The sequence below is a fragment of the Tinamus guttatus genome, unplaced genomic scaffold (assembly GCF_059628265.1).
Source record: "Tinamus guttatus ecotype Peru unplaced genomic scaffold, ASM5962826v1 Tinamus_guttatus_pri_ptg000081l, whole genome shotgun sequence".
NCBI classification, from domain to species: domain Eukaryota; kingdom Metazoa; phylum Chordata; class Aves; order Tinamiformes; family Tinamidae; genus Tinamus; species Tinamus guttatus.
The window spans coordinates 1,037,139-1,063,808 of NW_028288615.1; the positions used below are offsets into that span (position 1 = coordinate 1,037,139).

At 41.7% G+C, this 26,670-nt stretch overlaps 1 protein-coding gene across 1 annotated transcript in view; it reads right to left on the bottom strand.

The window, feature by feature from the left end:
* Positions 1-26,670, bottom strand: part of LOC104566995 (CUGBP Elav-like family member 4) — a gene marked incomplete at its 5' end in the record, with an annotated part of 67,896 nt that overhangs the window by 23,751 nt on the left and 17,475 nt on the right. Inside the window, 2 exons of the mRNA XM_088520203.1 lie at positions 2,173-2,339; positions 22,009-22,092. Of these exons, the coding sequence (XP_088376329.1) occupies positions 2,212-2,339; positions 22,009-22,092 (212 nt within the window). The remainder of the gene's footprint in view (positions 1-2,172; positions 2,340-22,008; positions 22,093-26,670) is intronic.

Sequence of the window (26,670 nt, forward strand, 5' to 3'; positions counted from 1 at the left end):
GCTGATTTCTTTCTGTATAATTTATTTTGAGTGAGGAGGAAGCCCTAGCCTACTATCGAGTGACCTTTTTATAAGAAAAGGGCTCAAACCTCAAGGTCAGCCTGGTGATGACAGGTAGAGTGCTTCATAAAGAACCAAGACAGGAAAAACACTCTGGACGGCTTGTAGGAAATCTCTAACAGCACACAAGAGCCTACAGCCCAGCACTTTCTTATGCTACAGAAAGAATCAAGCACAGATTCTGCAATCACAACTGCACCACAGTAGAAGCCCATTACTTGGCACTAGCAAACAAGGGAGAGATTTCCAAAACTGGATAGAACTGTGTTCCTTAGTCACTCTGCAGTTGTTATTGAAAACCTCTCCATCAAAGGCAGTCCCTGCATTAACAAAATAGCATGCATGCATCTCGCACTCTGCCCCAGCACTTCTGAGCAAAACCTGCAGTAACAAGCCAGTGTGATGAAGCAAAAAGCATTTGGATATGGAAACACATCTTGGTTTCAAGCTTCCAAGAGGCCTTGACATAAGCAAGGAAAAGAAAAGAGGTATTTGAAGAGGGAAAACATGTTGATAGTTATCTTTGCATAGCCATGTATAAGGGAGATACTGAACTATGGAGGCTGTATCTTGAATCTTCACTGCCACAGAGTTTCTGAAACCCACTGTGAAATTAGCACATGTATCTAATGTTTACTGAAAAGTTTGTTGATCCACCTCATACCATCTTCAGTGCAGTATCTCTTTCCCAACCATTTTGATACCAATCCTTAATTCTCAGTGGAATGGATACTGCTCTGAAGGCTCTAACAAAGTATTTTAAAGTAAGTTATGTACATAAATTAAAAGTTAGAACACTATGCAGTTCTTTTGAAAAGTTGAAGATGGGGACATCCTGCCCAAATCTCAGCTGGGTCAGTAAGGCCTCGATCAAAGTCATTGATGGTTCATGTCTTTTTGTCATGGCATGTGATAATGTCATATTGTTCAAAAGTGACTGTTTAAAATTGTTAAAATCTGAAGCACCATCATGAAAAGTCACTGCCATATCATGACACAGTACAGTGCAGTCCAGGGAATGTCCTACTTAATGCCAGGCAAGCTGGTGTGTTTACATAGCACAGACCACTGCCATCAATTTCATCTTAGACATCTATGGTTTCTGCTATACTGTACAGTGAGACATGGAAATTCCATGGCAACAAGGATCCTGATCCCCCTAAATATTTGCAAAACCAGTAAGTTTTAGGTGCTTATTGCTTTAAAAATGGGGCTTGGACTCTGAAGACATAAAGGCACTTTTGACTACGTCATTCAGTATCTATTCTCCATTTTTGTCATTGGGAATAGCCTGAGAATCCAGTGATGCTAGCTTGTTTTTCTGATATTTTTGGTACTGTTACATGCATTAGAAGTTGCCATGTAAAACCAAGCTATCCCCTTTTCAACACCACCACAAAGTGAGTCTAAAAATGAGATCCTCATTCAAATATTCTAGGTCCTCATTCAAGCAAAGCTTGCTTAGTTTTGGCTGAGTTTTATCTACACACATGAATTAAGGGTAACCTAGCAAGATGTGAGCATGTATCTTTTAATTATTTTCTTGGGTTTAGGAAAAGAAGAAATTGGGGGGCATTTAATTGTCAGGGAGATGTATTCAGACATAGTTATTATGCTGGAATGAAACTGGATACAGACTACACTGCATGAAGAATGAAGAATGCTTTGAAACGTTTGCAACACAGAGCTATTGAGACAGACACTGTCCCAGCCCAATCACCTGGGATTAAACTGCAGCCCAGTCCCATTTCTTAATTACAGATTTTCTTCAGTCAACAAAAACACTCTCTTTGGCTGAGCAAGGGGAATCAGGACAACTGTCAACTCCCCTCTAGTGACCAGGAAGACTTTTTAGAGATGAGGGATGCCATAAGGGTGGGGAGCTAGGCTCAATCCCTCATTAAGCATCCTTCCACCTTTCCTTCTAAGCAGGTGCACACACAAACAGTTCCTGGTTTATGTGTGGGTGTGTGTCTGTATGGTGTGGCTCTAGTCAGAGGCCTAAGTGAAAAAGGCAGAAGCTAGAGGATCACAGAGTTGAGTCTTTTCAAGAGTCTACAACACAAAGAGAGGCTAAGACCACAGCTGACATCCCCTGACCCATGAAGTTACCTGTGCTAGTGCTTCGTATCCATTGGTTTCCACAACTCTTCAGTAGGGACGATTAGCATCCTTTGGCCTCTTGAGCTGCACCTTCAGCCTCTTCATGCCAATCTGGAAGCCATTCATAGCCTGGATGGCAGCTTGGGCACTGGCAGGATTGTCAAAACTCACAAAACCTGTCAAAACATGAGGCAACGCAGCAGGCTTAATGAGCTGAAGGGAGCCAAGGCACGTACATGCAACGACCACTGAGAATGAACATGGGGAAAGGGTGGCAGTAGGGAGGGAGTGAGCACGTAGGTGGGTGGGCGGGCAGGCGGGAGAAAAATGAGGAGAGGATGGTTGCCAGTGGGGGACGGAGGGTAGGAGGGGGCTGTTACAGATTGGAGGACGCTGTGCGTGGGGTGCCAGGCATGGTGTGCTATTTCAGACACAACACCGTGAGGCCTGGGGACCCACATGCTAGTGCCACAGTACCAGCACTCACAAGACTGGGGTAACCTTTGCGCTGGCTGTCAGCAGATGTGATGCATGGTTTCCAGGCACTTGTTCTCTATCTTGTTCTCTTCCCCTCTGCTACGACTGGAGTAGCTCTTTCTATGCCCTTCACTTACCAACATAACCTTTTCTTTGCCTTCCAATATTCACAAAGACGGGTACCTATATACCTACTGCTACTTCCTCATTATGGCAATATAAGTAAGACATGAATTTAATAAGCTCTCCGTTATGATATTCATTGTCATGGATAGTTTGATTTTTGGCCACTTAAGCCATACAAGGAGTTTTATTAACTGGCAATTACTGCAAATTCGTTTTCTTTATGTTGACTCTGCAGTTGAGAAAGATTAACTGTAGTGCTTTCCTAACACGGTTTCCATAAGTAGTTTCACAACTTGCCTGCACATCAACCAATCAACCACGGAGAGCATCCAGAAAAAAAATACCCTCAGTGATTGAATAGTGTCCCTACAGCTACCTAAGATGCTATTTTTTTTTCTCCATAGAAGAGTTGCCATCTGGGGGAACAGAAAAGCCAACCCAGGTCAGATTCAAGCAGGGGTCAATGCATCTAACTCATTCAGCTTTGGGGAGGTTTTTTTTTTTTTTTTTTTTTTTTTTTTTTTTCGTTTGTTTGTTTCTGGGCTAGCTCTAGGAACTCCCTTGGCCAGCCTGTATATGCCTTTAGCTGCAGTGACTGTGGGATTGAGACATATGTGAGGCAGGGGGCCAACACCTTGTATAAGAAACACCTCTGCTACCTTTGCCAGAAATGTCCTCATGTGCCAAAAGCATCTCTGAGCATGAGCCCCAGGTAAGACTAGCCTGGACCAGCCTGCACTCCAGACAAAGCCATCTGTTCTCCTAACCCTGCAAAGCTCTGGCAGCACAAATCATCCCCTGGAACCTGATGTCTCCTGATAAAGAGGCAGAAATGAAGAGGTAGTTTGAGGCAGCCCCTCAAAAAGCTAATTCTGAACATTTGCTGACAGTGGTACACCTGTTCCTGACAACGGCACAGGACATGGTTTACAGCCCTGGGCTGCTGTACCGTGACTGCATTCAGAAACACCTCCTCTCTGGTCTAGTTCCTCCTGGAAAGCAAGTCTCACAATGATACATGACAGATTGCATTTCAAAAAGACACACATACACATGCATACACTTATATACACAAACACACCTTCTCACTCCTGCCTAAAAGCTGTACTCCCTGCCTTTGGCAATAACATAGGTTAATGAGAGCTCAATAACCCCCAAAATCTTAACAAAGGTGAAACAACATGCTTTAATGTATGTGGCAGGTGCAGTTTCAAGAGAGAGATCTATAGAATAACCAAGCATCCCTCTTCTTCCTCTCCTCTTGCAGCTGAAAATTCAAGTAATTAACTCTCTATGGAGTTATCCTGCCAGCCACCTGGATGAAGATGTGAGCATTGCACCTCTGAGGATGTGAGCAAACGAGTTGCTCAAGACTCACAGGAGTCATCAATCACTGGACAGAAAACCGGAGAGTAATGGTGAGTAATGATCTAGGGTGTTATTAAATAGCAATGGACCTGCTTTTGCAATCTCTTATTAGCCAGTAAGCATCAGGTAATGTTCCCAATTTACGTCTGACTAGTTGAATAATATATCAGTCAACAAGGTCCTGTGCTTGATCTCAGCAATGGAACAAACAAAGCACCTACTGATCTTGCCTGAGTTGGTTCAGTCTTTAAATGCTGCCAGAAGCATCACTGGAAGTGCTTGGCTTGAGTCTGAACTTTAAATTTGCTGTCTAGCTACCTCACATGTTTGAATATAGACCATAGTGAAAGGCTGTTCTTTTTAAAATCACCTCTGGATTGTTAATACTCCTGCCCAAGACATATCAGCTACATCTATATCAGTAAATTAACAGAGCCAGGGAAAGTTCACCGCACTGCAGTCCAATTATCTATACCATTAAGTTTTTAGAGAGGTCCTTGACATAGTTTTGGCTTGTGCCTTGCTCCAAACGGTTACTGGGCACCATCAGAGTATTAGCACAGGACAGGGGTTATTTTCAGTAGTTAGCTTGGACATGGCCACAATATTCTGAGAAGTAAAGAAATCTAATAGTTTGGGTGTAGGCCATTCTTTGCCAACTGGCCTCGGTGCAAGAGAAAAAACAGCAGGTATTTTTATTTTACTTATATGGGCACAGCTACCAAGCATCAAAGCTGGGTTGGCTGAGACTGGATAATTACTTACATTAGGACTTTAAAGAATCTAGTTTGCCTCTGAACTTTAATTTCTACTCTTTAACTGATCCTGTGCCAGTGTACCACTACTGCCCAAGTGCACGTCATGGGTGTATCTACATCTGCTCGTGAGCAAATCATACTGGGATCCCAAACTAATCAGCAGAGGTCTAGCCAATAGTCAGCAGAGATTAGGACTCAATTTCTCTTTTCCTTTGGTATGTGCCTAGCTGCGCCCAAAAGACTCACCTAGTAATAACAGAGATCAGTGCTGACTGCGATGAAGCTACAAGCCTTCTTTAAACCAAGGTACCTATAGCACAGGATTTATCTGGTTCCGCTGTTGGGACTCACATCTCCAGCTAATTAAGTGGCTACTGCCTGGGTAACTCACTCCCTGAAGTGGTGTTGCTGACTCAGATTCTTAATACATGAAAACCTCACCAGATATACTGGTAGTGTTGATGGAAAGTCTACTGTCAGTCCACTTTTACAGGGATTAGACCTTTCATCAGATGAAAAGCCCTGGTACTGGATTGCTGTTATACCAATACAAGAATCCTTCCTTTAGACAAGCTCCCAGAGCTAAACTAGTTCTTATCATCACTTTTGTCTTAAGATGGAATTCTAATTCCATTTCTTCACTCTGTGCAAAGCTGTAAATAATACAGCATTTTAACAAATGGGACTAATAAAAGAGATCAAAAGTGCATTTGCTCACTATATTTCATTTAGACCACAGGATAATGAAGCTGGGAGTTGCACCCTGTTGCTATTGGTATATCAGTTGCCTGCAGATTTGGACTGTTTGGTTTATTTATTTATTTATTTTCTCCTTAGTTTTCCTGATCTTCACTGCTGCAATGTGAAACTTTTTACTAGCTAACAGCCAAGGGCAGAAGGGCCAGGGTTGCTGGGAATAGTGGAGGAGGAGGCCAATAACTGTGCATTTTCCTTGGGAACACATTCTAGGGAAAGAGCAGCTGTTGTCTCTAGCTTCATTTGACTATTGTAGTTTCAGAAGGCTTGATAGGCTCAGAAGTTGTTGCTGCACTCAGCTCTCCCCTTTCCTGTTATTTATGTGCAGTTGTATTTCATATTTTGAAGGTACTCCAAAGGATGGACTCCAGGACTCCAAAAAGAAGAAAAGCTATGGCTTATCCTGAGAGTTGAGATGTCACAATGATAGTCAGATAGACAGACAACCAGCGCTGACAATATCGGATTCTTTTCTCTTTTCAGTTTAAATATCTGCTAGTGGATTAAATAACTGTCAGCACAGGCAGATTTTTTGTTACATTTACTGTTGACAACTAACCAGGTCAACACCTTCAATACTAGTGGCGCTAGACCAGATTTAAACAGGTATGTCTAAGAATGTGTCCTGGAAGAACAGCTATTAAGCTTTTAAGCTACATGTTTTCTGCATGGCTTTAATGTTTGCATTCATGGCTATAGAGCTCAAAGCATGGTGCTATTACTTCAGCTGCTCAAGAAGTTTTCTGTGTTTTGAACAGCATACCTGCATTGTCATCTATACTCTTGAAGGACAAAAGAGAAAGGGAGAGGTTAAAAGGCTTGAAGCTGTTACTGTGCATCAGTTAATTAATAATCAGAGAAATATATGTCCTGGTCTGAAGATGGTTGGTAGGAGGACAGGGTTTTGTGATAAATCTATTTTATGTTTTTTTTTTTTCTCTCCCCCAGGGATTATGTAAAAAGGCTGTTCTAATAAATGATTTATCAAAGCAGCAAAGAATCAAGAAATCAGCTAGGATTGCAGCTCAGGGCATCTAATTTTCCTGGTTCTGCAGAGTGTCTTCCAGAAAGGGTTGACTTTAGAGTCCATGGCCTTTCCTAACCTGCTCTTTCCTGCATGACAGTGAAATGATCAGCAAGCAGAAGCTGGGACAGCATCTTGGAAGGAGCTTTGCTTTTGACTCTTCTACAGAAAGTCCTAGTAGTGGGACATGGCCTTCTCATGATACTGGTATGACTCCCTATGTTTTTTGTAACTAGGGGCTCACTTCAAGCCCCTTGTTCTTCTGTTTTAAGGTGCTGAGATGATAAAAAGGGGGATTAGTAAACTATCTCCAAGTGTATTTGAATTCTGCAACTGTAAAGTTTTTGTTCACAGTGAGCAGCAGCTCTGCATGACATGAGTCCATTTGCGCACTAAGAGCAACCCTGAATGGCCACATCACTAAATTCCTATGGATCCTGAATTGGTCTTTGTGAATTTTCTATTTCTCTTTGCATGCTGCAAGCAGAATTAGCAGTTGACATGGAAAACAACACTTTGATGATCCCCTACCAGACTGAAATAACATATTGCCTATCTTTAACAGAAATCTTCTTCTGGCTGCAGCCCAGAGCATGGTAACTATAATGAATATCCTTCAAATCAGCATTCAAGTGTATGGCCAATGATAAGTCAAAATGCAAACCTTGGATCTAGAGATACCTTTATCTGGGGTCAGATTGTCCCACTGCATGTTCACTTATGTAACTAGGATGATTTCAGGCTATAGAAAGGAAAGTAGGATCCTCAAAGAGACAAACAGCTAATTTTTATTAATGCTAAGAAGTTTTAAGGATCTACTGGCCTGATATTTGCTACACAAAACTACTAACACAGCAAACCACTTTGCAAGAGATTGCAAGAGAAATGAATATATATTGGTGCTCACTGACTTCTGTAGGTCAGAGGTAATTTTTTTCTCAGTCTGGCTCTTGGTCCATTTGTCTGACTGCTATGAGAGGAAGACAACTCTTTCTGTTGGTCTGGTATTTCATGTCCCTAGCTAAGCAGAGGAATTCATTGTTCAGAAGTTTTTCCTCTTGTCATTCAATCTGTGTCTGTCTCACCACAGTGAGAGGGGCAGATTAGAAAAGTAAATACTTTCTCTGCAGGATCTGGCTTTCAGCTTGTGGGAGGCAAAAGCACTGAAAGAGAAGGGACAGCCTTTCCGCATACACGGGCTGGGTGCTTAGCACAGGAGAAGCCCATGCTCCTGCCTGCTTCAGGTCCATACCAGAGCTACCAAGGTGATAAGACAGGGCCTTGGCCAGACTACAAAGACAGGAGAAAGCTGCAGAAGGCACTAACAATTGGTTAGACCACAGGCCCCACTCCTTTCCTGCACAAGCATTTGTGTTAATAATTAAGCAATGAGTTATTGATGGAACTGCCCCCTTGGAGCATGGCTTCCTTGCTTTTGTTGCTAAACCAATGAACGTGAGGCCTAGGGATTGCAGGGAGAGCTTTTCCGCTGGGATGGCAACACGGAGGCACAAGCACTGTTTCCCCTCTAGGAAGAGCCCTGGGGTTGTATTCCCGCTGTTTTCCCCCTGGCATCAGGATCTGACCTGCCACCCTCTTCGCACTTCAGTCCACTTTAGGACTGCTCAGTTTCTCTTTTCCCAAGTTTATTAGTCTTATCAGAGAATGGAGGTTTTCCTTTAATTGCCTTGCAAGGTCTTTACCTTGCTGCGTTCTTTACACGATGTACTAGCTGCTGTCTTGCAATTTTTTTAGCGCTGTAAAGAATTTCAGGATACAATCTGTATGTAAGTAGCTCTATAATGTATGTGTGCATTGGAAGGTATTGTATTGTAAGGTGATTTATGGGTACTGGAATACTCAATAAAGGAGTATGTCTGCAGATCAAGGGCATAGCATTTCAGCTATTTTCTAGTCTCTAATAGGGTTGGATGACTTTTTGGAATATTTAACCTTCCACTGATGTTCAATCATGTCCTCATGAGATTCGTGTATCCAGTTATCCATCCCATCCATCCATCCATCCATCCACCCATTTTGTAATGTATGAACAGTCAGTAACTGACGACTATGCTAAACAACAGCTATTAAATATTTCACTTCTGTGGGATAATTGGAACCCAAGAATATTCAAAGAATGAGCTAAGAAATTTACCATTAATGCTCATTTTAGAAATTTATGGAATATTAGAAAAGCTTCATGCTCTCCTGGAAGAAAGAAAACTGTTATTAATTTTTAAGGATGTAAACCAGATGACCAGGTAAACTTAGTTAATCTTTCATAAATCTAAGTAAAAGCTATGAAAATATTGATATGAGATGATATGGTAAAGAATTTTAAAATGTAGAATTAATACCAATCAGCATAATTTAATGGAAAATAATTTCTGTCAAATCAGCCTACAATTTAATTAAATTGTAAGTTTGGATAATCAAGTAAGCTTTCAAAGAGTATACTTAAATTTCTCTAGAGTATTTGACAGAGGCTCTCTTTGAACAAAAAGAAAGCAACTCATATTAAATTCCTTAAAAATGGAGCAACTCATATATCACAAAATATAATTGTAAATTGTCACTTATAATATGGAAGGGTTTCTAGCAGGCTACTCCAAGAAAATGCTAAAAGCTCTGTGCTATTCAGTATCTCTAACATTATCTTTACGATATCTAAAGTAATTACAGGTAGAATTTGCCAATCATAGAAGAAATGGAGGAACGATAAGAAATGAGAGAAATAAGTCAGACTGACCTAGGTCAATGCATAAGCTGGATTCGGTTAAACAATATTCATTTTAACTCAGTTAAATTCAAAGTTCAGTATCCAAATGAAAAAACGGGTGGGCTTTTTTACTATTATTATTCCTCATAAAAGAAGGGTGTTCTTCACTAGAAAACAATGCCTCTGAAAAGAAAGTAGGGTCATGATAACAGCCAAATAATGAGCCCTCAGCATGATATTGAACTACTTAAAGGGCTCAGAACAGACTGTGACTTTTGTAATATAGAAAAAATAGAGCTTGATGATCTCTACTGGATGGAAGTAGACATCTGACAAATTCAAAATGGAAATAAGACACTGAGTCTGCATCTTTTCTTAAACAGTGAAGGTAATTAACTATTTGGGAACATCTTGTTTAGCAATAGGAGTAGAAGATTTATCACATGAAATCTTGATTAAGAGATTTCCTAAAATGGATGCTATGACTCAATCAGAAGGTTTGAACCTGACACATGAGCTGTCTAGCATATGTTATTTAGCACTTCAGACCAAAGGATAAGAATGGTCCCTTCTGATGCTGCCAATCTGTCTATCTGTCTGTCTAGCACTCACTTCACACAGGTATTTAGAAAATAAATTCTTGCCTGCTAATCTGGCATGGACTGCAGTAACAGTGATGATATCGGTGACAATTGATGTTAATGTCTTATAATAAATGGCCCCAAAGTGTGGGCTGTGGACCACTGAGACAGCTGACTGGTACTCGTTCTTCATCTTGCTTCCAGCTGAGAGAAACTGAACAGATGGGAAGGGGAGATTAAATGAAGAGTGAAAGTAGATGGCATTATTAACTTTCTCTAAAGGTCAGAACATCCAATGCAGAAGGTAGCTAGCAATACAAGAGCATCTTCGTGATGTCACCTTCCCATCTTCCCGTGCATGCAACTACTTCCATATATTGCTGCAATGTGAGCTTGAACGGGCAGAGAAGTGGTCCATGGTATTGTGCACTGCCAGTTGGATGCTCTCCAGATACTGCCTCGAAGAAGCAGGCCTTCTGTGAAGACTTTTGAGGGCTGTAGATGCTGATCCTGATTATAATGGTTCAAATCAACAAGGATTTTTCTTCCTACGATTCTTCTTTTTCACAAGCTGTTCTTTCGTATTGAAATTACTGTCATGACTCACATTGAAAGTACATGGATAAGATTCAAGATTGGACCAGAATTTGAACTGTTTAAACTACTGCATGGTTGCACATGCCATCTTGACTCATAAATTTATAGACATAGGCCCAGCCTTTACATGTGTAACCAGGGCTCCTGATCAGGAGCATCTTTCTCTAAAATGAGAAAAACTGAAAATCTGATATGACAAACCACAACAGATTTCTCATTCTAGGAATGGATCTAATATTAACAACTTCTCTTTTTCGTATGACCAGAGCTAATCTAATGAAAGAGCAAATATTTGTCTTGTTGCTGCAAAAGGTGCATCTACCCATTTAAGGGAGGGAGGAGATGAAATCATTTAAAGAGTGGAAGAAGGATCCAGATTTCAACCAGTCCTTGGGAGCCTCATGAATCAAGTGTTGGACCAATATATAGAGAGATCTGCTGTGAACAAGAAGTATTGTGGTTTATCAAGAGAAGCACCATGCTCAAATCCAGCTCATGGTTATTTTCCCTGGAGGGATAAGCTAACCAGTGGGGAGTCATCTATAGCTAAGTGAATGATATTTGGCCTTTTTGGGAGGTCGTAATTAGAATGGAGGCAATTTCCTAACTGCCTTTTGAAGGAAGTCTTTTGAATTGCTTTCTGAAAATTAGCCTGCACTGTGAATGTTTGAGGTTCTGACACACTACTATAAAGTTTATGGGGTAATATATATAGTTGGAAAAAAAAAAGATAAAATTTTGAGCAGGCAAGTTCTTCTTCATGTGTGAAACCAAAAGTAAAGATCAATTTTAACCCAAATATGAGGGATACCTAAGCTATTAAAGATTCATTGAAAGTATTGCAGAATAAAGATGAAAGGTATTGCTACATCAGTTTTGTTGAAGTTGCACAGTACAAAAAGAATGAAAGTACCTACTGAAGCTCTCATCTGCCAAATCCCACTCCATTTCTTACCGTAATCTTTATTTGCACTGCTCTCAGGTTCTCTCTTGGTTTCTATTTAGTTTGTGGGCTTTTGATAAAGAAGCTATTTGAGAAAACAGAATCTACCAGAAAGACCAATCATCCTTTTTGGTCTATAAGGGGTGTGCATCATAAAAGATCACCTTCCTTTTGAAAATATTTCATGGTGGGAAGGTAAATTCCCTCCTGATTTAAACAAGATTAAAAAAAAAAAAAAAAAAAAAGGACAACAAATCACTTGTTTGAGCACTCTGAATTCTGCTAGCAGGAAATGGTTATTTTTTTATCAGTTCCCTTGTCCCACAGAGTCTCTGAAATAGATCATTTCTTCATAAAGTAGATTACAGAATCCCTGCGTTGCTCCTTCTAACCATTAACTATACAGAAACTAAACATCTCTTTCTGTTTGTGTCTTGCATACCTTATTTTGACCAGGGTGGGGCAACCTAATAGATATACAGAAAAACTCAGAGCTTCTCTTGTGGTACCATCCAGAAGTTCTGGTTCAGAAGCCAGAAACAGTGATGAATAGCTTTTGGCCACGTGTTTCAAACCAGTATATTACTCTGTATGTGGGCCAGTTTTGAAAAAACAGCTAATAAAGCATAAATAAATAAATAAACAAACACAGGAAACCTCCTCATATGCAGTGTGTCTTTTAGGGAGAAAAAGAAAAGAGAAAATCTCTTTATATCTACATCAGGAACTTGTGAACTGGCACTAAGCTATGCTGGGTACCAGCAGGAGAATAGAAGGATATACAGATGTACATTCTGAAGTGGGAAAGCCCTCAGATAAGATTGCCGATCCAGATACAGCTGTTACATCTGTGGTCTTTACAGTGTCAAAGTAAGACCACTATTCTCTCGATTACCTGTAATGAATAAGGAGATGATCAGCTGTATTTTTCTGTAATCGACACCACTGAAAACTAAACACTTTCATAGCATAATGCAGCTGCAGACAAATTCATCTGGCTTTGCAAGCAAAACACTCGCCTCTGGTAAACCCTTGGGAACTCTGGGGAAGAGTTTTAACGGGAGATCAGGGACCTGTCTTTAGGGCAGTCATAGAATTTCACCTTGCTTTTTTCACTGTTTCTGATCATCTGAATCCATATTAGAAATATATATGTGTATGTATATACATTTATGTACATACAAATGTAATATGTAAAATGTAAAATGTAACATATATTATATAATTACTATATAACAGATGAAGAAGGGAACCATCGTCTGGATTTAGAATGATGTTAAGTTTTATTGGGTGTTTGGAATGGAGGAAATTGGGAATGTTTAAGGAAGGTACCTATTTTTATGGGTCATCTCCAAGTTGTTATCTTGATGATAACCTTTGAGAATGGAAGTATATACTATGTGAAATCCTCATCTGGAAATAATTTTTATTTTGGTTTGCTTACTTGAAATTGAGGATATCAGACACACCAGTACATTAAAAGCATGAGGTGCTCAGGACTGACGTTATCTCTGAAACTTTAATTCTACATTTTGTGTATGCATTATGGCATTGCTTCTAATCACACATTTCTGTATTCTTTTACATGGCATCCTTGTTTTAATTACTACAGAGCATGAAGGTGCTTTGGGAATGCCTAACAGGGTGAGTGAGATGGCAATATATTAGATACATCATTACAAATGTTGGAACACAGTCAGTAAACAAGGCAGGGTAAAGATGGCTTTTTTTTTTTTCTTTGGTTATACAACCAAATCTGCCTTAGAGAGCTGGTCTTGATTTCTATTTCTGCCATAATATCCCAGTTATGCTGAGTAAATCACAGCTCACAGTCACGCTTAATAAAAACTCCTAGACTATTTCTCTACTGGTAAATAGGCCAAGCTTTGAATGCAAATTGCACAACACGGCTTGCATCTATATGGCTAACTCCTCTTAGCCCGGCAAAGAGGTGGCCTTGTCTATATTGCCAGCTGGGAACAGTCCCTGACCCTGATCATTTCTGAGGCCATGTCCAAGCAAGGAGCTAACTTGCACGAACTCAAGTACAGCCAGGGCCTTACAAAAATAAAAGAAAAAGAAATAGTCACGGCACAGGGCTTGAGCTGCTATCCACAGTCTCGTTAGTTTACTAGCAAAGATGAAGCCTCCCTGCCTGTTCCTCTTTTCCCTTGAGCGCAACGTGAGATGTGAGATTTCCCTGGTGAAAGGCTGTGTGTCTCTACCTGCATCTGAGGTTTACAGGAACACTGAATGTCCTACATCAAGTCAAATACTTTGAGAAAAGAAGCAGACAGAGCAGCCAAGCTTGTAGCACCTCAGATTACGTATCCAAGATCAGTGAAGAGTTTTGAATGTCTTTCTATGCCTCCTCATCCCCTTGGTAAAATAAGGACAACATGAGCCCTGTGAAAATACTGTTAGTTAGCTCTGTAAGCCTCTCAAATGCTTTGCTGGGAAGGACCTCAGAAAAGCAGATGAAGAAATAATAATAAATTCATATTCATAGCAGGGTTTGAATACTGTGCAGGAAGGAAGGCCTGGGGCCAACCACAGAGCTGTGAGGATCTGTTGAACAGCTGCTCAGTAACTAACTAGCTGACAGACTTCAAAATACTGAACAGCAGCCCTGTGCAGTGAATGAGAAAGGAAAGATGGATATAAAGAAGCTGAAGATAGGTATTTGTGGAGATGGATGGATGGTTGGATGGACTAATTCTACAGGTCGGATTCACCTTACATAAAACAAATCTCCTTGGGAAAACAAAAAAATAAATGTAACAGCCAAAGTGCTGCAGTGGGTTTCCAAATTCACACAAGTGGGATGATGTCAGTCTATTCTGTGCAGATCAATCTTCTTGGGTTCAGAAATGGACCCTCCTGTTTATTTATGTATTTATTTAGGGGCTCATTAGTGTGTTTGAATTGCCTTCAGACCTGAACTGGTCCATCAACAGAATGTGTGAAGACAAGACGAAGTGGCATGTTAGGGATCCTGGCATTGTATCTCAGGACACCCAGTTGTCATGGCCATGCACCATGCTGTGAAAGGTGCTATTGTGGCGCAAGAACACCAAACTGAAGTAGCACAAGCTAGCCTCCTGTGGCATTTCTCATGTGTGGGTGTTCACATTTGGAATGACAATATCCTTGGAGCACAGGTAGGACCAGGTGTATACAATTAGACCCAGGGCTCCTCCACTGTCTAACATCAAAGTTCTTTTAGGGAAGTTGCAATAAATAGCATGCTGTGCAGCCACATCTGATAATCTGCCTCATCACATACTTTTTTAATTGACAGTACTGAAGAATTGGCTTGAAGCCCAGAGCACTAAGTTTTTAATCTCTTTCAAAATTCTTTTTTCTTTTCTTTCTTCTGGCATTAACTTGTATAAGTGGTCATTTCCATTAGTCACATAAATGGCCATTCCTTCTTTGAAGTTCATTAAATGAGTACCCACAAAGACCCTGCAGAAATGATTGCCTCCATCTAATTACACCATAAGAGAAAATATTTTAAATCACTATATAAGTGTCCATGTGAGTAGGTATGTACAAACATATACATAGCTTTTAAAATGTTCTAGATGTGGACTATATGACTTGGATGGAGAAATGGATAGAATAGCAATGGATATAGCTGGACAGATAAATAGAAGAGAGATGCTGCTAACATATTCTTGTCTAATATACTGTTAAGCTACAAAGGAAAGCAAAAGTCCCTGTGTACCATGTATAGATTTTCTTTAATGTGAGTTATTGGTAAAAGGCAGAGCTGTCTCTTTAACTGGAGAGCTGCAAACAGCTGTTCCTTATGCATACATGCTTGCTTGGTCTTAAAGTTTTGGTAAGTCAGTGCATAACTGACAGTTAGATTTATCTCCCCAATAAGCAATCAACATTATAATAAAGGAAAAATGCTTTCAGTGCACCTTTGAGAGTGCATCAGAAATTAATCTAAACATCAAATTAATTATAGTTTGTAAATGAATAGTGGCTCATAGCCCTAATACTTCTCCCGTTCCTCCTCCTCCCCCCAAAACCTCCCCCAACAGACTGCAATGGCTGGAGGTGCCGTATTGTGAGTTTGATAAAAAGCTCCTTCTCTTTCTTACTCTCAGGATTATTAGCTAGAGAAGTGTCCCTTTTTTTATTCTGCTGGCCTGAAGTCTCAGCCCAGCTGCTTTATATTAAAACAGAGCATGTGTGGAAAATAAAGTCTTATGCCTCCTTCTCTTTACTTGGGAGCTCTAAGCACCCCTTCGACAGTGCTTTTTTTCCCTCTGACCTGGTTTCCAATGAAGCTGGACACCTCACGAGTCTTTCCTTGCAGCCTGGCTGTCTGCACCAGGCTCTGGAGAGCACAACAGACCACAACAAGCTGGTGTTGAGCTGACCTGAAACATCCTGGTGAGGAAGAGGGTCAGGCATGTCTAATGTGCCTGGAAAATTGGCTGCAGATTGTCTCAACTCAGGCACTCAAATTAGTGGGCTCCTTCACTACACTTGAGCTCTGGTCTGTAGCCCATAGCTCTACGGCATGACCATCTGAAATTGCCCAGGGATCCAAGACAGAATTTATTGCCACTAGATCATTCGAAGTGGCCTAATTCCATAGACTACAGGGAGAAAGTCTGAGGTAGAGGCTTTTCATGAGAAATTTGAAATCAAGTTTAAAATAAAAAGAAAAAGAAAAAATCTGAATTTAATCGTAGTACTGTTAACAGCAGCAAGCAGAGCCTCTTTCCCAACTGGTTTCCAGTAACTTATCTGTTGAGAAAGGCTTTTTCCAAAGGGAAAGAAATTACTTTGAGCTCATAAATAATTATCATCTGTGGATTTTAAAGCACTGCAAAAAGGAGCCAGTGTCCTGCTACAGGATGGAGAAACTGAGGCACATAGACCAGCTGACCCATGATCAGGCAGTACAGTACATGGGACTGGAATTTCTCACTCTTCCACAATGCCGCTCCCGGACTTGCTCATTTCCCTCGACAAATTTAAAGAGAGCTGACTTTTTCATTAAAAGAGAAACTGGCAGTTTTGGCAGGATGCACTGGAGGCACATTGTGAGCAGGTGCTGAGCAATATTTTTCCTGTGTACCTCAGCGTCTGCTGTTCCACTCCCATGTCTCACGGAGCGCCGCCAATGCACTTCAGACCTGACCGACAGTGCCCCTGGTCCCAGGTCCCCGCAGAGTTTTGCTGATGCCCCAGTCTCTTGATGTTTACCTTGTTCCTATTCAACTTCCAGGTTGAAATGCTGTAGACAGTTGTGACCTGCTTGCTGCCCTGCATCTCCCACCCCAGCTTTCTGCCACCACACTGCAGTCTTGAACTGCCACAATATGTTTTTAATAATATGATACAAGCTCTTCCTATTCCCCAGACCTTTGCCTGAGCTTTCTCTCCTGTGTCCAGCCATCATTCCTCACTGCTTTTCTCACCTTTAATCTCTCTCCTTTGGCTCCTTTGTTTCTTTTCACAAGCTAGAAGCCAGAAAATGTTCAGTAGGAAATAAAAGGAAAATATTTAACAGAGAGAGCAATTAACTCCTATGTCCCTCAGCAAGTGGTGTCTTCTTTCTTTTGGCATCTACAAAGAACAGAGAACACTTCTACCAGATGGCATGGTCCACTAGCAGCTGTAGAGTGGACTCTCGGGAGGAAATTGGGATGAAGCTTGATGTCCATGTTACACCAAGAGTTAAATAAGATGGTTCCTTTAGTCCATATAATTCTGTGCTTCTAAGAAGACATCATAGTATGTAGTCAAAGCTAGAACACTTACTGCTATGTTTCATATGAGACATTTCAAAAATGGTTGGGGCATCACTACTGTTAGTGCATGTCTGGGATGCACAGAAGAGGAAAAAAATGGCCAGAGGAGACAGTCAGTGACAATCCAGGGTGTCAGACTATGAACTGAACCGTGTTTTTTTCTACAGAAACAGCAGAGCCTCTCAACAACTTCCCCGGATGGTTGTACTCTGGGGAGAACTGGACACTGAAATCCTTCCCACGCCAGAGGATATGGGGAATCTGCACAAACCACAGAGACATGCACAGTGCCAGCTGCTCGTTGATGTGCAAAGAGCCATCAGAGGCAGGTGCTTGTCACTCAGAGAGGGGGGGACTGAACAAATGAATGCCACTTGCACTGTTATAGTAATTTTTCTGTTTTTAATTTATCTACATCTTATTTGACACCTTAGGGTAATCATTTGGCCTCTGCTGTTCCATCTATGTCCTCGTTTTTCTAATTTCTGTCATGTCTTCCTAATTAATATCGCCTAAACCTATCCTTTTCTCACTCTCTGTTAAAACATTTTCCTAGAACATAGTTGTCTCTATATTTCACTATTTTAATGTCTTCAAATGCCTTCTCAAAATGTGTCCTGTGTGACAACAGTGAGTACTTATGATATGAGGTCTGTATCGTAGCATCATCATACCACAGAGGCAGAGTTAGCCATGTGTGGGTAATGTGAAAACTTGCTCTTCTCACATTTACTTGTCCTAGCAGCCTTAATTACATCATTTTACCACAGCTTGTCTTTAAAACTGGTACACAAACTGATCACACTTAAAACAATCTGCATGTCTGAGAAGGGAAATATCACTTGAACTTTTATGACCAACATACAGATAGGCTGCATGACCTTGGGGGATGAGAAGATATCTACAAACAGGAAAATCACATACGTAGTGGGAAGGCAAGAGGCACAGTGCACTCTCTGCCTTGTGCAAGATCCTGCAGATGTTGAACTTCCTGCAGGATCCTGCAGATGTTGAAGCTCAGAATGCCATAAAGTATATCTAAATATATGCCCCAGGGTACCATATCAGCCTGCCTTGTAAAAGGGAGTCATTCGCTTCACGAGCATCTGATTAAGTGTAATTTTTCCTGAGTGAAAGAACAATCCCTGTGGTGGTCCTGGCATTTCCCTTGCCATGGAGAGCATGCCTCAAGCAAGGAGGAACAAGCTGACAGTGAAAAAAGTCTGGGTGAAGAGGCTGCAGATCTTTGCTGGACAGTGAGTGAAGGAATAGCAGGTAAAGAGAGAGAAGGACAGAGGTGTGAAAGGCTTTGAAGCTGAAATCAATAAGCTTGAACCCATGAGGGATGTAAAGGCAGATCCTGAGGAGAATCCAAAAGAGATGCTAGTGTGGTCAGTGCAGCGGAGGCTCAGCCCTTGATACAGGTAGGATGTGGGTAACCAGGAGGGAGAAGTGATATGCACTTGGATGTATTTCTGTTTTCTTGGGAAAGAGGAAAGAAAAAAAAACATCCAAGCTTCTGAAATTGTAGGAGACAATTCAGAATTTGGATCAAGTGTGGAGATGTGCAGCAAGATGAAAGTCTTGGACAAAGACAGGTCTTGATTTAAATGAGCGGGAAGACAGGGTTGTTTCTCTGACAGTCTTACACACTCTAGCAAGCAGACCTGCAGTAGAAAACAATAAATGTATTTTGACTGTTTTCACATTGTATATACGCATTTTCACCACACTGGTGTTTGCTGCAGTTCCTGTGTCAGTCCGGAGGCAGCCCCTGAACGGGAATGTGAAAGGCTTCATGACCACAATGTAGTTTCTGCAGAGCACATAAGTGCTAAATTGTTCTCTGCAGGATGTCTCACTCCAGGAAACCGGGAGACAGGCTTATGACTAATCTCGTTTCCTAACGCTCCCATGGCTGCCCCTACCCTGCCCTGCTTTTAGTGGCCAAAGATTCTGATGCCTTTTTTGTGCTGGAAATGCAGTGGACGTCCTTTTTTTTGAGATGCTATACTGTTGATTTGCTCACTTTGGGCCAGTTACTTACAGGTGGTACAAAAGAGAGAGGAAAGCAGCAAAGTATTTCATCTTCCTGTGGAAAAAGCATGGTAACATTTTTCTACAGAATTTTTAAGTTCATCTTGAACAAGACTTCTTGACAATTTCTCAGCAACCCAAGGCTAGACTATGTTACAGCAATTTACTTAGGATCTGCAGAGCAGATATATTTTAAAAGGTCATATAATGGTGGAATATCTTTCTGGGACCAGACAGAATTGTTGCCCTAGGCTACCACTTGCAGGGCTCTATCTGAGTTAAAAAAAAAAAGAAACAGAATGCAAATGCTGTGTTTTTACATGTTGATTTTTGGGAAAAGTTTAAGTAGAAAAGGAAAGTATTTTCTTACTTTCAAATAATTTACCCCTGGAAAAAAAATCATAACTTTCTGGATGAAAAATAATATAATCAGCTCCAAAAATGCAAAACCTGAAAGCCCTGACTATCCCTGATACTCCAATGTTAGTTCTAAATTTGAAGGGCAGTAGGGTGGGATGTTTTGAAGAGCAACCTGATATATTTGTGATAATCAGCTACCTCTATTTCTGCTATTTCTATGTCTCTGGAGATGGTGCAAATCACAGTGCAGTCAACATGTTTGCTAAGACCAACAGCCACACCAGGCACACAGCTCGAAGGGAAACTGAGTTAAAAGTCAGAGAAAACTGGGTTGCTCTGATCTTTTGCCTGGGACTTGAACTTGACTGGACTTGGATATGAGAAGCTAATACAAGCTGATAAGGTCAGCCCCATGCCAATGACCCACAAAATAAGTGTATGTTACCATCCTCCTTAAGCCTCATAGCCACAGAGCTTTTGAAATAAGAGGAGAAAAAGTAAATCTCTATCCAGAAGATACTCTTTGCTGGATTTGCCTCTAACCTATCTTTTTCTCCCTTTATCCTTGGTCTTCTCCCTTGTGAATATGACAGCTAGGCTTAGTACACCACTAAATGCTAATTGTGATATGAATGGCAATCTCATTGCCAAAGCTCCATTTCTAACTCACTAATGTCCTAGGAGTATCAGCTTTCAATGTTACCTAAAGTTGTGCAGATCTACTCATTTTGTTCTGATTTTTAACATGGTTAAGGCTGTAAAAAGGCGGGTAGACTCTGGAGAGAAGTGGTCTAACTCCTAGTTTCAATTTTGAACCTCCCAGCTGCTTCCACACACTGAACTCTTTGGTCATTTATTCCTCTAGTACTTGAGGTTGCAGGAATCCAATGACGGGGGACATGGTTTCACCTCATATTAGGGGACAGATCTTCTTCAAAGAGCAAAATTGCCTGTTCAGACACTCTGTGGCTGGGCGGGAAGAAATATGCACAGAGAAGTGGCGCGAAACTCTTATAAGTTTCCCTTTGTCATGCACCGAAGAGGGCAAGGGAGGAGCCAAGAGCTGTGGGAGGTGGGCTGTCCAGGAGCGGAAGGGGGAATGCAGCACAGGAGGGAGGCATAGTGTTGGGACTGAGAGTGGCTTTAAAAACAAAAGATAATCCAGCAAGTTTTAAGACTGGAAGTTTGTCTGAGAGGCAGAGTCCATATCAGCTGCAAGTAACTGCAAAAAGAAAAGCAGTAATTTCTCCCATCACTCTTCATGGAGAGTGTGCAAAGAACATGGGATCACGGAGAATCAGAAATTGCACATCCCACTCCTGAGGACATGGATGGGTGTGATTCCTTGTTCCCGAGGTGGAATGGGGCCAAATGTGGCAGCATCCCTGCTCCCTGCTCCACGGCAGTATGTGGAGGGACACTTTACAGCAAGACCCTCGCAAGCAGCAGGGCGCCACTGACAGACTCATCAGCATGTTGGCCAGCACTCTATGGGTGCAGCTTGAAGGGCCCCAATCCAGGGGACTAGGCTCTGCTCAGACTCCACGCTGGCAGAGTTGAGCCAGTGGCAAGGGCAGGGCTGTGTGAGCAAACTGCTGCTTTCAAGAGGGTAAACCCAGGCTCTCAACAGGCCTGTTAGCTGAGGGTTGGCTTGGGTTACTTGCATCTGCTGTGGCGCTGGCTCAGGTCTGACAGGCTCAGAAAATAGGCTGCCTGCAATCCACCAAGTAGCCCTTTTCACAGAAGCCCACGTTTTCAGTGGGTGTTGTTCAGCCCCTGTTAATTTGTAACTCATGCATTACATCTGCTGGAAAGTTGCCCTTCATTTCTGTCTTATCTTCAGCCCCACAACCTGTTTTTCCTTTCCATTAAATATAGAAATTCTCCTTCTGCCACATGCTCCCACTAATGACCCCATCAGCAATTCACCTACGCTCTGGTCCTATCCATTTTCCTCCAAATAATTTAGTCTCCTTTGCACCCTCCCACCTCCCTTTCCAAGGGCTGGTATTTTCTGCCCCACCACCGATATCCACAGCACCCCGCTGCTGGTGAGATGCCAATCCTTCACCTCTAAGCAGCGCACACAGTTCTGAGCATGAGACAATTAGGAGAGAAAGAGGGAAGGGGGAAAGTATTGACAGGAGTAAATTGAGAGAAATCATAAAGCTTAAGCAGAGAGAAAGCAGTTTGAAAGGTAAAGTATTCAGAGAAAGCCCTTTCCTGGATGAATCTAATTGTTTTGTTATCTTTACCCACCAAAGCATTTACTTTGGTTTGTCGCCCGATCCACAAACACTTTCGAGGAGATGACATTACCGAAAGGCAGGAACATCTGCATCAGCTCAGCATCCCCAAACTCCTGGGGCAGATGGTAGATAAACAGGTTACAGCCCTCTGGTCCTGTGAAGAGAGGAGGAAGACTCATGAATGGAGAGAAATAGGATATAAGAAAGCGCATGGTGGAGATTTACTTTGGTGTCCCCTCTCTGACTGCTGGGGCATCTTCTCTAGGAATCTGTCTGAATCTTACAGAGAGTGTCAGTAAAATGGTTCCCTGATTCATCTGCACATCTGCCAAAGTCTGGCTTTCTTCAGCTGGGAACATAAGCTGGGGGTTGTGTTTTCAGTGTCTTCTTATTATTGTTTAGTCTTTAGAAATCTTTATGATCAACAACACAGCATCTGTTATAATGACCCTCCCCTTATTTTGCTACATTTCCCAAACCAGAGGAAGAGGGAAAACAGAAGACCAGGAACTCAGAAGGCCACTCAGAAGCTTTGCTGGGTGCTGCTACTCTCAGGACAGAAATCAGAAGAAAAGTCTAGACATAGAAGTATGGAGCAGTGCACACAGCCATGGAAAGATGATATGGAGGACTAAAAGCAAAAGGAATGAAAGATGCTGTTCATAATTTTTCTTTGCTTCTCATAATCTCATTTAATCTCCAGAGTTTGGGGTAACTCTCTCCACTGATCCTTGCCTGCATGCAGAAGATTCATTATCCTTCTTGTGTCTGTGTGAAGACTGTGAAAACAAGTAGAAAGATACACAAACCCACCTGCTTATTTTGTTTTGTAAAATTTCACATTCAGCCCCCAGCCCAACTGAGTCCTGAGACTCCCCCAGAGAGTTTTGCCATGTCCTCCCATACTAAATGGTTCTGCAAGAGATAGGGCAGATGGGTTTAAACCCAAAATATGAGACTTCAGGACAGAAATTCTCTTTTTCCCTTAATGTTGTAACAAGCATTATTACAGCCTTCAGAAAGTATTTGGAAAAAAATGTCCAGAGAAGAGTCTTTTGTTGGAAAAATACAATTTTGTTAAAGTTGAGACTCTCAGAGAATGTTCTGTTGAAATTGCATTTTGGAGCAGAAAAAAATCTGCCTCTGCTTGAAGGCACAGGAATAAAACTTTTCAAAATTACTTTTTTAAGTATTAAAATGTAAGTTGTATTATACATATAGCAAAAGTCAAAAGGAAACATTTGTTGCTATGTGATTTTGCTGAAAAAAAAAAGTCTGAATCCATTTGCATAGCTCACTAGCAAAAAACTGCACAGTTTGAAGAAGCAGAGATTGGGTTTTGTTTGTCTTTTTTTGTTTGTTTTCTGTTGGGACTATTTCCAGTGGGATTTCCAGTTTCTGGCCGCCTTTGCATTGACCTCGATGGGTAACTCTAGCTCTGGTTTGTTCTGGAGGGGCTGAAGTGAATTAGTGCACGTTCCCTGCTGCAATGGAAGAGGACAGAGCGAAATGGGGTTTTCCCCTTCCATGGGTCCATGCACCTGTGACCTGACTGAAGCAGACTTCTCTGCTTGTGACTTTCTTTCTGGGGAAAGAAAGGTTCTTTTTTCTTTTCTTTCCTTTTTTTTTTTTTAAAAAAAAATATAATACTCTCGCTTTCTTCAACAGGGCATAATTACAGTGTCATAACAGAGCAAATTACAACTTTCCCTTTCCTGTTACAGAGAGGAGTTTTCCTAGATTCCCCCCACCTTTTATTAGCCATTACTCATCCCCCCGGCTGGCAGCAGAAGTACGGCGAAGTCAGGATCCTGACAGATGCCCATTTAAAGCTCATTAAAATTCCTGGGCCTCAGCGTGATTGAAGTCACAGGCTCTCCACATTTCCTTTTGGATTAATGGAAAATGAAGCCCTAATGAATATTTGCTAAGCACAATTTTCCTCACTAATTTGCTAAAAGGACTGTCACGAAGGAACAGCTGATCCTTTGTATCTCACGCATTTCCTAGAGGTCGTGAGGATGGTGATAGGATTTCTTCCAAATGGGGGACAGTGGTACGGTGGGATAATTAACTAATTAGGCACCCAGTCATCTGCTTAGCTAAATTACTTTTGAACCTCCATGGCCCACATTCAGACTCCCTTGTTTCATGCCAAGATCTTCCATCTCTCCCTGCAATGCCGTCTGTTTCTTTCCTATTCTCCCCAAGCAACAACAATCCCTTTCCCAGTCCTTGCTGCAGTTCAGTTCCACCCAATGTGGCATTATTGGCAAGATAAACTAGATATGTAACAGTCTGAAAGTGTTAAACAAACACTGACCCCCTGAGGTGTCTGTTAGAGTAGAAGAAAATTCTGCCCAGGAGAAGACCATGGTCCAGAATAGCAGGGAAAAATTCATTTGTTCATCTGAACATACCCCAGAGCACTTATGCTGTGGGATTTGAGATCCACATTTCAATAGAATGGGTAAAATTTGGCCTTGCTGCAATTAGTGGCAAAATTCCCACTGACATCACCAGAGCCAGCAGTTTGCTCTGCAAAACTGGCAAATTCTTTCAAAAATGCCAGCTGCATTTCCTGGGGTCTTGGATGTGTTGTACATGAGTAGGGATGCTGCCCGCATGTGCTGAGAAACACCTACTAAGGCATAAGGCAGATGAGGAGGCAAGTGACTTCCTCTACACCAAGCTCAGAGGTTGGCTGAAGGAGAGAACGATCCTTAGCTAACCTTGAAGTCACCACTGCCTCACACTGCAGACCAAGATGGAGAGAGATCAGGAGGATGTAAAAGGGAAGAGACCTTTGGAAAGCTCCGTTCTGCTCCAAAACATGGAAGCGAAACTCATGCTGTGGCTTCCTGCACTGACTCAGACATTCAAGGCCAAACACATTTTGTTGCTAACTAAAGAGGATTTTTGCTAATTTCGAGTGTTGCAAACTTCATCTGCTATTGAAAAACAACCTGGGCTAGTTTGATCTGTTTTCCTATCCTTACATATAAAAATACTGTCCTTAGTATTAAACAAGCAATATCTTGTTAAATGCATCCATCCATAAGATGGCTTTTACAGTTAGCTTTCTCAGTACAGAATTCACAAAATTAGTTTTCTCTGTCTCAACTCTTCTGCCTTGTCTTTTTTTTAGCTTGAATCAAGTAAAACTGGGCACTGCATGGAAAACTGCACATTATATGGCCACCCCTTGGTGCATAGGTATAGATTTCTGAGAAACTGAACTCATTAAATGTCCAGCTCGGAACGCTGTGAAAAGCAAGTTAGTTCTCAGTGCGCCTGTGTAATGAGTTTTAAATCAGGATTATTGGAAAGGGAGAAAGTATCACAGCTGGAAAGACAAAATCTCACTGAAGACTTCAACTGCCGAGAGAGAAGTCCAGTTTTGGACTGGGTTAATGGGTTATTGGAGACATTACACTTGGCAGTTCAGGGCTGAATATAGTGCCAGAATATAGTGCCGCTGTCCAGAAGGCAACTAAAGATTTAGCACTGACAACACTTTACAAAAACAGAATCAGGGTTCATTTTTACCCTGGCACCTACCCTAACTGTTGGATTTATTGGCTAATAAAATACGTATTTCTATTCATTTATATATACTATAAACAGAGATACTGTGATTCAAACACAATGGGAAGAAAAGTTGTAAGAAACATTTTATGAATGGTTTTTATATTACATGCAAATCATGCTAATGAGGACAGTGCAGCACATGGTAGAGAGCTCCATATTGGATCCATGTTGCTTTGGCCTAGTTGGACCTGAATTTACTCCCGCTAAACCATTGCTGTGCTAGTTCTGCACAGCCTCCCTGCTGGGGTGCTGTAGCACGGGCACAGCACCAGACCCAGCCTGCCCCTGCCTGTCCAATGTCAAAGCGAAGAAACTCCAAATACCTGAGCTTGGGTCAGCTATCACTGCCTCCAAAACACCATGATTTAGTGTCATAAGAAGAGGCTGTGGCCAGAGCCCTTCCAACAGTAATTAAAACCAGGCTGTCCCGTGAATGTGCAAAGTTAGCATGCAGCCCTTGGGCCGGCTGCACAGTAAGTGGGGTGAATGCCACCCTTCTGCAGCACATGCTGAGGGACTGTGGATTCTTTGCCCTTTCTTCTGCTTCTGCTTGCTGCTAAGTCTCTGGCATGCCTCTGTGCAGGGCAGATAGAAGTCACAAGCCTGCCCCACTCCAATTTAACGTCTAGGTGTATTTCTGAGTTTCAGAAGCCACGTCAGAATGAGTAATACCATACAAATTCAAAACTAGCCCTGAATTTTGCCTGTCTGACTTGGTCCAAATCAAAACTTCAACTTGGATCATTTTGGATCTGTTCCACCTTGTGCAACCTGTCAGCTGCTGATGGCCTCAGCACTCATGTGGAGGCTCTCACTTCTCTCAGCACTCGTGACTAATCTCTACAGGAACACGGAGCAGCTCTGGGCTTGTTATCCAGCCAGGATGCAGGACCCTAGAGTCAGCACTGTTAATAGCAACACGATCATCAGTGTTATTGTTGTGGTAGGGCTGGTTCATTAACAAATCAATGTTTGTACAGTTCCTCGCAAACACCTTTTCAGCACTGAGTGTTATTATTAGAGTTTCCTCTTGCTGTGTTTTCCTGTTAAAGGTTAGACAGTCTTAAAGGTCTCGACCCTGTGCTAAGATGGAGTGCTCTGCCTTGGAGATCCTCCCCTCTGGACAGCAGCAGGGAAAGCC